Genomic DNA, 14,364 nt, shown 5'->3' with positions numbered 1-14,364 from the left:
TAAAAATATGCTGCTGTGCTTCTTCCCCAGAAGTCTCAGCTGTCACCTGAAGGGAAGTCATAGGGGACAAAGAGCCTGCTCTGTCCCACAAGGACATACTGTGCAGGTCACTCCCAGTGACTTCAAGCTGGCAGTGGATCTGTGACATCAACCTTGAAGTGAGCACTTCCCACTGAGCTCATGTTTCCATTTTGAAGCAGTCAGCTTTCTGTGAGCAGAAGTGTGTACTAGGTTCCTTACTTAGGCTAATCCTATGTCTCTGTGGAGTTTCCAAAGCAGTGAGTGCCACCCTGCTTCTATCTGAGAGACTTGTAAAACACTGCCGAGAAGTCGAAGACATCCGTGCTCAGTCACATCTCAGGTGTCTCCAGGACCACCCTCTTCTCTAGACTGGGGCCTTCTACCTACTAGGGCTTTGAGTGGGATTTGCTAGCCCACTGCAGTTACTGAGCCTGTGCTGTGCCAGCTCAGCTGAACTGCACATTGCCCTTCCCGAAAACGTGGGCAAGGGGTGGTGGTGCTGTGTGGTTAGGCCCTGTGCTAGTTTAGAAGGAGCTTTCTCATGATTCTCTCTGTAAGTATAGATCTCATATGCTTCTTATCCCTTTTGTATCAGAAGGTTTTCAGTAGGGTCCTAAAGTACATAGTACATGCTATATTGTAGCTTTGTTCTTTTTATATACTTGATGGACAGCCAAAGTTTATTGTTTTTTAAACATTTAATAAAGTGTGGTGTGACACAGAAAAACAAGTAATACACAATGTTGACTGTTTTCTCTCGTGAGGAGAGAGAAAGCTGGAGTAAAAAACACTTAAAAAGGGTGGGGGGGAGGCTGGAGAGATGGCTCAGTGGTTAAGAACACTGACTACTCTTTCAGAGGTCCTGAGTTCAATTCCCAGCAACCACATGGTGGCTCACAACCATCTGTAATGAGATCTGATGCCCTCTTCTGGTGTGTCTGAAGACAGCTACAGTGTACTTACATATAAATATATAAATAGATAAATAAATAAATAAATAAATAAACAAATAAATATTTAAAAAAAGATGGCCTAACAGTAGATGTACCACAGTGAGACCTGTTATAATATTGATACTTGCTAAACATTAATAACTATGAGTCTTAAAAATTAGGTTGTAAAGATAGTAGTGGAAGTGATTGCGTGGGAAAATTTAATTGTCCTCCATTACTGTGAACAAGCACTATCTTTCCCACAGCCTTTAGCAGTGCCTAAAAATTCTCAGATGGGTAGCACTGGCCCAGCACACCTAAGGATGTGTACAAGCACACAAGGGTCTATACAGAAACAGGATAGAGAAAACAATCTGGAAACAGCACACTGTTCGCAGATATGTTGGGTTATGCTGTCATTCAAAATACAGAGCACACAGCTGTTTTTGAATGAGTGTTTTTGTTTATATGTATTAATTAGAGAAGCAAATCTATTTATTTGCTTCTTTATCTATTTGGTATTCTTTAAAAGTATAATATATGTCTGTTCTGTGAAAAAAAAAAGGCTATACACTCAAAATATCAGTAGTGACTGTTGCTGTGAGGTAAATGTCAACAGCCGTGCTGGCTCCAGTGTCCTCTAGTTCTTTCTCCTCACCAAGGACCCTGAGTAAGCGCACACTGAAAGGTTTATTCTTCTATGCAGTGAGTACATGTGTCCTACCAGAACCTTTAAGTCTGAAGGTATTTTTAACTTTTGTAAGTGGCACAAGTTATTCAAGTATATGTAAGTAAACATAAAAGAATAATGATCATAGATTAATGCCAGAAATCATTTCTGACATTTAATAGTCTTAAACTGTAAACACCAAATTTAGGTTAATGTATGTACATCTAAATTAGCAGGAGAGAACTAATGTTTGTTTTTCTTTAATTTGAAAGGCTATTAAAGGTTTATTTATTTATAAAATACTTGAGAAAGTTCTAAAAATTTTCTTTGCCTATTATACTTTAATGTCCAGTGCTTAATTAGCACAGTGTTGCTCATTCATTTAAAATAATGCACAGAGTAAATATAAAAATAGACTGTCTCACAAAGAGTTGTCTACAAGCAAAAGCTGAAACCCTCGAACCTGGTGTTCACAAGCAGTAAGTACATGAGGTGATTCCATATGCTAGGCAGTAGCAAATGGAGGGCATGAGAATGTTTCCTAATAATCCGCTAGCTCCGAGCAGCTCTTGTAGGGCCTGTGGGAACCAAATCTTGAAAGATCAGACATGCTTTCTTTACTATACTGAGGAGGACCACCATCTGTGCATCATTAGTTCACTCTTCAGCCTTGCAAACTATTACCCCAGAGCCGCATGGTTCACAGAGCACAGGTGGGCCAGACTCAGACCTGGACAGTGGGGAGAGTTTAAGGGATGAGACGGTACCACTTAAGGAGAGGCACCAGGCATGCTCCCCTCTCTGAAGTGGATGGCCTGCACCTCCCGTCCTTTTTCTCCTTTGATTCAGTATTCTAGTGGTACAGCTGGCGCTAGACTTGGAGTCACAGGTTTTCTGTCTAGCACGAAGATTTTCTTGTTCAAAAAACAATTTTCTGGGTTTTAAAAATGAGGTGGGAAAATAGTACATCTATTTTCCCTAGCTCAAACAAATGGACATGCAAGGTGGGGTGGGGAGCCTGGACTAACAAGGTAGGCAGCCCCCAGTGCAGAGTGCCGGGGTGCAGATAGAGGCTGGAGTAGGCCAGGAAGGCCTGGAATATAAGCCTGGAGCTGCTTCCGTGCTCTCAGAGGTCCCTCGGGCCACCAGAGCCTAGCACCCCTGAGATGCCTGCCCTCTAGGACAGGAGCTACGAGCTAGGGCTACAAAGCACCAAAATTTCCACTTCCCTGGCCCTGGTGTGTGCTTTCTCCCCTGGAGTGAGACTGGGGTCTTGTTCTTTGCAATGCTGGTGGTAGCCAATAGGCAGCAGTTCAAAGAAAGCTCTCAGCAAAATGGTACTGTTTCCAGCATTCCGTGTGCAGAGTGAAATGCCTAGTTTCCAGTGGTGATATCATACTACACAAAAAATAAGAAAACCAGATTTCAGGTTAGAGAGGTATCCCTAATACAAGTAGACTGTCACATAGCCATTTGACCATTTGTGAGAGTGACATTAGTTTTTAAGTGTTAAGTGTTTAGCTTAAGTGTTTAGTTTAAGTGGTTAGCTGCAATAGGCTGTGCCGTGTGCTTCCAGTCTGACCCATCGCAGCATCCTGTGTGTACTTGAGCTCTACCCTTCTCCCAGGGTAGAGATTGGGGGTACAGTTCCTCATGTTCTGATGCTGCTTTCTCAATCCCTTGTCCCAGAGGGGCTCAGATGCAGAAAAATGTCAGGGTGTTTGTAAGGATCCAATTGGCCTGCACCAGAAGCTGGGATCATTCTTCTGTGAACTGATCATCAGTAAGCTCCAGAGTCCCCAAAGTGGTGGCATTGACAGAACCCCCTCTTGTGTAGTCAGAGGTAGGTACATTCATTCTCACCTCTCCTTCCATTCTCCAGGTGGCAAATGCTAGGATCCAAAGCCTCGAAGTCACGGTGGAGAAGCTTCTTACCAGCGAGAGTAAGCTGAAACAGGCTGTGCTGACCCTGGAGATGGAGCGCTCCGCCCTGCTGCAGATGGTGGAGGAGCTACGGAGGCAAATGGCCCAGCCCAGCACTGCAGAGCCGGACTGCACCCGGCTGGAACCTACAGGTGACTGACAGCTGCCAGGAGAGACTGCGCGTGCACCACTTACACTGTCCGGGCCTTAATGGAGAGAGGGAAGCTGGAAGCAGAGAAGAGAGAGCTTCTCAGGGAGGAAACTGGCTGACCAGCCTGCAGATTCTTTTGAGCTCAGAATTTGGAATTGGAGGACAAAAGTCTCAGAGTTATTGTTGTTTTTGGTTCTAATTCGTCCCCTTTCCAGTCCTGGTTGTTGTAGCTTTAGATGGTGTGGGCGTGAATAAATTACATGTATGGTTCCTCCTCCTTCAGGGACACATGGTGTGAAAAGAGCATTCATGACACCAGGGTTTCAGAAGCAAGATGGGCTTGGAATAGTTCCTCAGGCAAAAATGTGACCATGCCCTTGGTGTCACCATGAGGTGCGGTGGGCCCTTGTCACCTGAGGTGACCCTGGGAAAGGATGCAGGGGGTTTATTTAAATCGGACGCATTGGTCGTTCCTGACTCCACAGTCACTCCCATTGGTTCTGAAGAAGCTCATCTTTTACAAACACAGTGTTTGCTATGTTTTTGCTTACCCTTTGAAGTCACAGTAGTAAATGTTTCATAAGACATCAGTTTTTTGGTCCCCTGTTATTGCTAGTGTGTAACCTGCAGCTCTGGGGTCTGGCATATTTATTTCTTTGTGATTGTTTCGTATCCACACTATAGGGCCACATATTTTTTTTTGACTGCCGAATGATGTATCACAGCCTTGTCTTGAGTCTTGACCTCTCAGAAATCTGATTCCTCATAGAAGGAACAAAACATATCGAGATTTCCAGGGGCTCCTAAGATTCTAAAACATTGCAAAAGAAACCAGGCTGAAATTGCAGTCAGATGTGTGGCAGCTGACAGCTTTTCAGAGGTAGGAAGTACGTTTTGAAAAGCACTCAAACACGTGCACTCCTTCCTTGGAATGGTGAGGACCCTGTGCCTTTAAGCGGAGTGCAGCTCACAGGTGCCCTGCTTCCAGCTGGTCCTGTGTGGAGCATCATCCGTGTGTACAGCAAGCTTTTCTATTTTTAACATACAAACAGAGGCTTAGGGAAGAACCACCAGCACAGGGGCCTCCTGCATATTTGAATTGGTCCTACCTTGCACTCTACTGGCCCTCTGTTCATGGAGGTCCGTTGCAACTCTCTTGGTAGGAAAAGAGCCTTGTAAGCCTGGGGTGTAAGGAGAGATCATCCACCATTGGGGTCATATGGGATCTCCTAGCCCTCTCAAAGGGACACCAAATGGCCAGGAGGGATAGAAGACTCCCTCTTGGACTTGGGTCAGAGAGTTCTCTCCATAAACCAACATGATCAGTCCCAGTTGATTCGAGAAGGGTTAGTCGAAGGAGGGTTACAATGGACAGCTTCTTTCTACATTGTATTTTATTATTTGAATGTTTTAATGTTGAATTTTGGACATGTTATTAATGTTCAAAAACACTGACTCTGCAGTAAGAAACAAGCAATAAAACATAATTCACACCCCTGTCTTCATGGTCTGTTTTTCAAATTCTGAGTTTTGGCTTTGCAACTTGGGGTAAAGGAGGCTTTGGTACACTTGTCATCTCATTAGCAAGGGTATTTTTGAGGTATCAGTTCTGCTTCCTGTTGCAGTAAAAATTAAAAAAGCGGTGAAATCAGTTCCCGTGAGTTCTAACTTGGCATGGGTCCATGGGCCTCTCGCTCCAGCTGTCTCTCTGCTAGCCACTTTCACTGTCCCCCTGGTACTCTTGGACCCAGACAGTCACTCCCTGGCATTAGTTTTGGCACTGTACGCCATATAGAACTAATATTAATTTATCTCAGTGGTAGCTGGTTCCAGTGTGGTACCACACCACATTACCCTAACTATCTTCTAGCCCCAGTGGTCTCTCTGCTCACATTGCTAGTTGCCCTGGCCAACCCTGGCCAGCTAGGAACTCTGATCCCAGCTACCCAGTAACATCAAGACTCAACAAACTGCAACCCAACAATCAGATTTACATGTTAAATTCTCAATCCACAATACATCCATACAATAAACTTAACAACCAATTGATAAGGATATAAACCACCCACCTAGATAAAATATAATTTGCCCATCCAGACACAAAATCCTGTATACATCCATCCCTTAAGAATAGTCATAACAACCAATGCAGAGAGGAATCTTAACATCCACCACTATGTTCTCTTGGCTGCCTCCTCCTCCTTGCTGCCCTGGCTTCTTTCTCTTAAACTTTTCTCCCACCCATCCTTCCTTCTCATCCAATGACAGACCTTGTTCTATCCTGTACCTGCATAATGACATCAACCTACAGCTTCCAGTATCAGTGCCCAAGTATTGACGATGCTGAGATATCTTTCTACGGAGCTGAGAATATTAGCATCAGTTAAACTGGCTTCTCCCATTGTATGTGCACCATCCATCAGCATAAGAGTGTATTGTGCTAGAGTAGCATGTGTGCATACTCCTATAGGTATAAGTTGCATTCTATACCATATACTTATAGTAAACCTATGGATATAGGTTGGACATGGTCACAGCTAGTGACCTAGAAAGGAAAGAAACAGGCAACTCATTTCACTGTGAACACTTTCAGGCAAATTATTAAACCATGGTTCATGTTAATTTTTCTCCTACCATACAACTCTGCAACTACATGTACACTTGGAGGTTGTCCTTCTTTTGATAAAGTTTATGTCTTGTATACTTGAGTCAAGCCCTTAAAACACACTGATATGTAGAACCTGGTGACAATCAGATGCGGTCCTAGGTTCAGTTGCCCCTTTCTACATGTGGATAGAAAAGCAGTGTCCATTTGGGATTTGGGGAATTGGGGAAAGGGCTGTTCTAGTGATTGGAAGACTAGATTTGCTTCTCAGAAGTGAGGGACCAGATGGAGGTGTGTGACTAAGAAGACCCCAGTTGTCTGAGATAGAAACCACTGGACCTGTAAGGCAGTGTGGAGCTGTGTGAGAAGCTGCTGTTGACGGAAAAACCACCAGTGGCTGTAGCCAGAGGTCTTGTGGTAGACCTCAGGCCTTCTTGATCAGCACTCACTCCTGCAGAAAGGAGCTGGAAGTAAAGCAAAGAAAGGACACTGGAATTACCAAGTGCCTCCATGGTCATGCTGGACAAGATGGCCTTCAGGGACAATGGGCCTTCACTTTGGTCTTCCATGTCTCATAGCAACAGATCCTAGAGCCCATCTTGATCTAGAACCCTCAGGGTAAATGGCCGAGAAATTAATTCTAGATTAACCAAGTGGCAATGCAAACCAACACAGGTAGTTTTGGAACCTAGGTAATTTGGGTGATAGCACATGGATCACTTTTCCCTGGGCCCTTGGTCTAAGTAAATATAGTTAGTGACCCCTACAGAGTTCAGATTCCTAGACTGATTTCTGCAGATAGAAACCTGAGAGACCCCTGTTGACACCTGAACTTCCTACTCTCTCCTTCAGTGTGGTAAAGTAAGTGACAGGCCCTGTACTCTTAAGTCTGAATGCTGCTGTAAGGATTTGGTGTAACAGAATATTCTTGGACTAGAGAAAATGGAAGGGAGTCTACTCCTGCCTCATTTTGTAAAGAAAATAAGGGGTGAAAAAGAAGGTTCAAATGGTTGACTAGAAGGTCAGGGTATATCCCCAGTCTCCTGTCTGCCTTATAGAGGACACGGCCCAACTTAAATTGTAAATTACAGTAGATTTCTATTGTTTGTAGTTTCCGAGACAGGAGCTCACATAGCTAAGGCCGGCCTTGAAGTAGCTTGAGTGCATAGCTTGAGTGTGACCCTGAACTTACCTCAATTCCTCGGTGGCCAACACACTAGATCTGGGCATCGGTGAGCTTTAGGACTCACTTCTGATAGTGTCAGTTTACTACCAGGGAGGGAGATCTTCATCCTAAGGAATTCAGATGGGATTGACTCCTGAACCACCTCCTACAGCTTTATCACACCTGAGTGAGGATGGGGAAGGAGGTGTTCTAGACAGGGCTCCTCCGTGTGTGCTCCAAGGTTGAAGAGTGCTGCAGTAGAATCTGACCTCAGTAGATGTTAACTGAAGTGATCTGCTTGACACTTGTACCTCTCCTCCTCCTCTTCCTCCTGCTCCTCTTCTTCCTTTTCCTCCTGCTCCTCCTCCTCCTCTTCCTCCTCCTCTTCCTCTTCTTCCTCCTCCTCTTCCTCTTCCTCCTCTTCCTCTTCCTCCTTTTCCTCCTTCTCCTCCTTCTTTTACAAAAATCATTACAACTACATGTTTTCAGAAAAAAATTTCCAATGCAAACTTGCCTTTGACTTTAGAGAAAGGAAAACTTCCACTGAATAGAATGTTTTCTGTTATCCTGTCTGGAAGTTATTAGTATAATTGTGGAAATACAAGCATTTTTTTTAACATGGCAGCCAGGAGTCGTTTAAACAATTTAAAGCAGAGAACAAAACTTAAAAATCGTGTTCGAAGTAGCAAGGAGATATATAATCAGCTGGTTGTTTCTGCTATAAACCTCTAATACTACTATGTGTATATTTATGAATAAGTTGTCTGACCAAACAAATGAGAAAGTAAGAGTTTGGAATGAAGCAAACAGTTTGTTTAAAAGCTGAGGGTAGAGGGTGAGGTTTGAACCCAGGGCTTTGTACATGCTAGGCACACTGTCTGTACTCCCAGCCCCACCCTGTATTCTTAAGGAGAACAGTGAATACTTCCTCGTTTTAATCAGATGTCACTTCCCAATCAACTCAGTGGGAAAAAAAGGTTCTTCTGTTTAAGGCCAAGGGTAGCTTCTTTATGTGGATATAAATATATATTAGGAGGTAGTTGATAGTATATTAATTCTGCTAGGTAGCAGTCTTAGGTTGCAACCTAGGACCTAAACCCTCTTTAGTAATGGATTTTTAAAGACAGGATTTACAGTATTAGACATGGGTTTCCTCATGTACAGTGGTCCTCAAATCTGACCATAGAGTACTTAGTTATCCCCAGTAGTAATGCCATTGTGGATGTAATAGCACGCCTTGCCAGGTGGTCCAGCTCCCAAACCACCCTTTTCTACAAAGTTCTTCCATATTACTTTCTCAGTAAATTTTATTTGGGTTCAGCCTACTAGAGCCCTCTGTTCTGGACTGTCAATGTGCAGGTATTGATAGAAGGTCCTAGTCTAGGTTTTTGTTTTGTTTTTAACACCTAGACACATGTTCACCTGTGTACCATGTAGATATGCTGTCTGAGTTGTATTTTTCTTACAGGTTACAAGAAATTCATGGTTCTGCGTCTGAAGTTGGCTTTGTTGTGTAGAGGAGCAGCACTGGGAGTGGAAGGGGATGGGGTAATAAGAGAAGGAAAGAAAGAGTATCACATTGTGAGTGTCCTGTGTCACACTTATCTCACTGAGCAGCCCTAGTCTCCAAATAGTTATTACTATGGTGCCCTTTCTCAGATTCCAGGCAACCAGATGTTGCTATGGGTAATCAACCTTACTACATTTTTTTCCCAATAGCCTTGCTATGTTCCCTACCCTAGCTATAAACTGATGATTCTCCTACCTCAACCTTGTGAGGGATGAGATCACAGCCTTTCTGTTCCTATCTATAGATGTGATGTGACCAGCTGTCTCAAGCTCCTGCCATTGACTTTCTTGAAGAGAAGGACAACCACCTTGAATTATGAACTAAAATAAATCCCTTGTTCCCTAAGTTGCTTTTTGTCAGGTTATTTCTCATAGCAACAGGAATAAAACCAGAACAAAGGTGAATGGTGTAATTGTGGTTCACTGACCTTAGGGGCACTCTTGTCTGCATGGGTCATGGTGCTCTTAACAGATATTTCTTTAATCCTTGGGACCCTCTAAAGAAACGCCAAGAGCTTCTCCTGCACTGTTTGTGTTTAATGTCAACTATACAGCTAAGCATACAATCCTATTGGGCCTTGACATAAATATTCAAAGCTAAACTAGCAGGCTTCCCATAAGTCAGTGTGCAGGCTTTGGTTCTAACCCATGACTCATTCTGAAGAGTTCACTTTTTACTTTAGTGCATTTAGTTTGTGGTTTTCTTTTTTAGGGACAGAGTCTCACTATATATCCTGGCTGTCCTGGTACTCCCTAGGCAGCCTAGGCAGACCTGATTAGCTTGTATTTTCCTAGTATACACTCTCAAAATATCAGGAACAAATGGAACCCGGCGCCAGTAACATAAGGGACATGCCTTAGTTGTAAGCAGAAGTCCTGGAGTCAGCTGAAATGAACCCGAGTCCATAAAATGGAAATACTTTGTGTGTTTATTGTGCAAGTCTTTGGGGAAAGCACAAATTTCCGAGGCAGAAGGCACATTAACAAGCAGTGAAAGTTAGCACTGTGTTCTGATACCATAAACCAACGGCATCTAATCTGTGAAATTTCCCCCATGGGGTACAAACGTTTAGAATGGGGATCTTTGAGAATCACTGTTATGGAGTCCCTAAGATCAGTTCATACTGGGCCATCATAACTATGTTTCTGAGAGTACTTAGCCAAGCATGAGATGGGCTGTAGGAGACATCCTTTGATGTCACAATGCTTTGATGGCAACTCTTACAACAGTAAATAAAGCTTATTAAAACCTCAAGCTCCTCTGCAGACATTGTCCTGTGACTGCTTAAACCAGAACCCTAGATGTTTGTTTTCAGCCTCAACTGTGCACTAGAATCTCCCAGCAACTTTTTTCTTTTTAAGGCAGGGTCTCATGTAGCCCTGTCTGGCTTCGAACTCAATATGTAGCCAAGGTCATGCCATCTGCTTATCTTCCCCAGTACATACACAAACTTCTGATTCCCCTGCCTTCAACCTCTCAGCAGTAGGATAACATATATGCTATGATGCCTGGTTTATACAGTTATCAGGCATGGTACTCAGGGCTTCATGCATGCTAGACAAGCACTATCAGCTGAGCTACAGCCCCAGAGAAAACTAAAGTTCCAGTGGCTGAGGAACGCTAGCTGATAAGCCAGAGTCCCTGCGATAGGGCACCGTGATTTTAAAGCTTAGTTAAGATTAGAAGCGAGTGCCTTAGTTGATAATAGATTAAGATGAGTGTGAGGGCTCAGGGTTTAATCACATGATGGACTTAATTTATGATTATTTTATACGTTCTTAACCTCTGTACCTATGTCAGTGATGTGGATGCAACCCTGGGGACTGCATCTTAGATGCCTCAGATGATGTACAGTGGATGATCTTGAGACTGGTGTTGACAAGTGCTACAAGTGACCAAATTTGAGCAAGACGTATTTGATACATAAGGTTTTCCATTCAAAGGTAGGCAGTGGTACTAAGTGTAGACTTGGACCAAAGCTGCCGTTATCTGCTTTAAAGTAACTTAGAAATGCATCCACTGGCTCTACTCCACACTATTAACTCAGTGCTCTGGAGGGCCAAGTTGGATTGTTAACAAGTCTTCCAGAGAGAATACTGATGTGCACTAAAGATTTTGAAACAATTGTGTGGAGAGAAGGTCCCTGGACCAGAACAGAATGAGAGGCATATGGGTTAGTTAGCGATGGCAGTGGCTGCTAAGAGTTGCTATTCTTGGGCTGGGGAGATAGTTCTGTGGGTAAAAGCAATGTGAAGTCTTAAGGACCTGATTCCAAATCCCCAGAACTCGTGTAAAGTTGAATGGGCAGTGTATCTGTAATCCCAGTGCTCCTAAACAGAGATGGGAGGTAGAGACAGGAGAATCAGGTAGCCTGGTGTGCAGTGGAAAAACAACAAAAAGCCCTTGTCTCAAGGTGTAGAAGGCAAGAACCAACACCCAAGAGTGGGCTCTGGCATGTGCGCAGTAGCATGAACATGCCAGAATTCACTATGATGAAACACACGCACACACGCACACACACTTGCTGTTCTTTCATTATTATTTTTATTTATGTGAATGTGTCAATGCCTGCTTGTTTGTGTGTACTCCATATGTGCCGGTACCTAAGGCGACCAGGAAAAAGTGTCAGATCCCCTGGAACAGGCATTAACAAACAGTTGTGAAAGTCCTGATGTGGGTGCTGAGAACCAAACCCAGATCTTCTGCAACAAGTCATAATATAACCATTGGAAAACTCATATTATGCAAGCTGTGCCATTCGCTTATCTCTGTGTCCCACATTGCAGTTCTATTTAGTGTAAATCTGAGTGATTCCAGAGAGAGGCCATTGGCAAGAAGCAAGCATAAATGGAGTTTCAAGATCCAGGAACAAGGAAAACATACCAGTTGCCATGTGCCAGTCATTGTTCTGAGCAGCCCAGATGGATAGTCACAAGGAAAGACGCAATGGCAGTCACCCGGGCAGTAGTGCAGAAGGGTAGTGTCAGTTCCCTTCCTTGTTTGTCATAGATCACTGGAGCTCTGTGTGCCTGAGAATCTTTGAGATAAATAGTAATGATATAAAAATGAATGATCACCGGGGAGTTAACTTTCTCACATATCCATTTCTCCCCTCGTTCCCCCAAAATGGCATTGTAGGAGGTGTAGAAAAACTCGCCTCGGCCTGTGAAGGGAACCGGAGAAGGCAAGGAAGCTGAAAGAGACACAAAGAGGTTAGGAGAGATGCTACACAAACACAAGTTTCCCTGGCCACAGCACTCATAGGGTATGCGTGCACCTTGAGACCCTGGTGAGAAATGGGGTGCTGGGGTGTAGAACACAGATACTCCCCCATTGTTTAATGATCAACTAATGCTTTTCATATACAGGCAAGAGCAGGATAAACACAGATGTGGGATAGTGTACGAGACTCTGCCTAAGAGTGAATTGCTTTGTCTCAAAAGGCTGTCATCTCAGAGGGTGGTTTTCTTCTTCGTTAAGTGTTGAAAGCTTGGGAACAGGCTATGCTACTACCATAGCCAGCCCAAGCTTCCTTTGACTACTGCCTGACCTAGAAAGGTTCAGGGAAGCAGCATTGACTACATCAAGGCTGACCAGAAAAGCACTACCCCATCATTGCCTGGGTTTAGCTCCTCCAGGTTTAGAAGGTCGTTGGCAGGAGATGTGTGTGGCTGAGACAGTCTACAGTAGAGAAACCTACTTTCTAGCTTTTCAATAGGTGATCTTTCTAAAGCCCCATCACAGTGATAAGTATGTTACACATGTGATAATGGTCCGGATGTAACAGAAATGTACAAGACCAAAGGAAAGCCCTCCCTAGCCCTGTCTACCCACATCCTATCACCCAAAGATAATCACTGCAGTCTAACCCCTGGCTAGTTTTAACTCCTGACCCTACCAGGGAGGCCTGTTCTCCATCTTCCACCCCTGCCCCCCACTGCTCCCCAACAGCGGATTCCATGCTTGCTTATGTGTTTGTCCCTGCCCGGAAAAAGGGAGATTAGTGAGATCAAGGCCAGTCCTCATGAATGTAGATTCCGGAGCACCTGGCCGGAAAAGACTCTCCCATAGTCACTCAAGAAGCGAATACCTCCACACTACCCTTCAAATGGATTTGGCCTTACAAGTTTTAAATCCTAAATCTGGAAAAATCCCCAGTGAGCTGAAATATTCTTTGGGGGCTTCTTATGCCCAGGGTGTTTATATAGCCCTGTCCCTCTGCCTCTGCAGTGACCTCCCCGCTGCCTCCTCAGGCTGTTTCCCAGCCCCGGGTGGGGAGCAGAAGGAACAAAGGATGCTAGCAGCAGTCTTCCTCAGCCGGGACTCCAGGTCCCAACGGGTCTGTGTGATAGTTATAATGCTATAACCCCCACCACCAAAGTCATGTTCTTATCTAAACTATCTTGAGTTAGAAGAACTTTAATGGCTACAGAGTGCCTTGTCAGCTGTAGCTGATCTAAGAAAACAAACATTTTATAAGTATGATATCGCAAGTGGCTCCAGACCCAAGAGACACTTGGTCCCGGGGTTGGATGGTTCTTATAAATAACCAGGCAATCACGCACTGCAGAAATAGCTAGAATTTCTGTGACTTCATAGGGAGCCAAATGGAAACGCCCTTGCAAAGCAAACGCCAAAGTCATCCCACAGTCAAAATGCGGTCAGGCGCTGCATGGGAGCCAAAGACAGTTTGCTTCAACCCCAGCCTGGCCTCCAGTAGAACCACACTGATCTGAACCCTCGAATTGAATCCTTATACTTTGGGCCCACACTTGCCAAATGAACTCACTGAAGAGTCCTGACAGAAAGCACAAACAGAAACCATACCATGGCCAGTGGCAGACCTGAGTGGCTTGACTTGGTGGCTGTGCATCACTTGTGTACGGGTTCTGCCATCTGGAGTCCCTTGCCCTACAGCCCAGTAGATCCGGAATGATTAAAGACAGGCTGCAGCACCGGTCCATTAGACAGAGTTTCAGCATCACTGGTTAAACTTAAAGGCTTTCTGTAACCAAGGGGAGTATCAGAAGAACCCCATTTCTTCGACGTTTTAATCTTAAGATTTTATAGTGTTAAGGGAGAAAACAAATTCTTTTTCAAAGGAGGAGGATGTAACAATCTCCCTGGGAAACTGTCTTCAGGAACAAGGTACCCATAGGCCACTGTTCCCCACCCACCTCACTCTCACCCCCTGCCCCTGTGAGAATTGAAGCAAGGGAGAGGTAGCTGTGCTCGGTGGCTCCATCTCCACTATGGAGCTCCCTGACAACAGGTATATACTTTGTGGGGTCAGTCATAGAGGCCATTTCAGTTCAGACAGGTCTTGT

The 14,364-nt window shown here is 44.3% G+C and overlaps 1 protein-coding gene across 8 annotated transcripts in view; it reads left to right on the top strand.

Annotated features, from left to right (window-relative positions):
- The window catches only part of Tbc1d1 (TBC1 domain family member 1), a 200,006-nt gene extending 194,816 nt beyond the window's left edge, over nt 1–5,190 (top strand). For all 8 annotated transcript variants that reach the window (XM_006251004.5, XM_341215.10, XM_006251005.5 and 5 more), the window contains one exon: nt 3,506–5,190. In XM_006251004.5, the coding sequence (XP_006251066.1) occupies nt 3,506–3,706 (201 nt within the window). In that variant the 3' untranslated portion in view covers nt 3,707–5,190. The remainder of the gene's footprint in view (nt 1–3,505) is intronic.
- Nucleotides 5,191–14,364: the final 9,174 nt, after the last annotated feature.

The sequence above is a fragment of the Rattus norvegicus genome, chromosome 14 (genome assembly GCF_036323735.1).
Source record: "Rattus norvegicus strain BN/NHsdMcwi chromosome 14, GRCr8, whole genome shotgun sequence".
NCBI lineage: Eukaryota > Metazoa > Chordata > Mammalia > Rodentia > Muridae > Rattus > Rattus norvegicus.
This window is presented reverse-complemented; position numbering and strand designations above follow the sequence as displayed.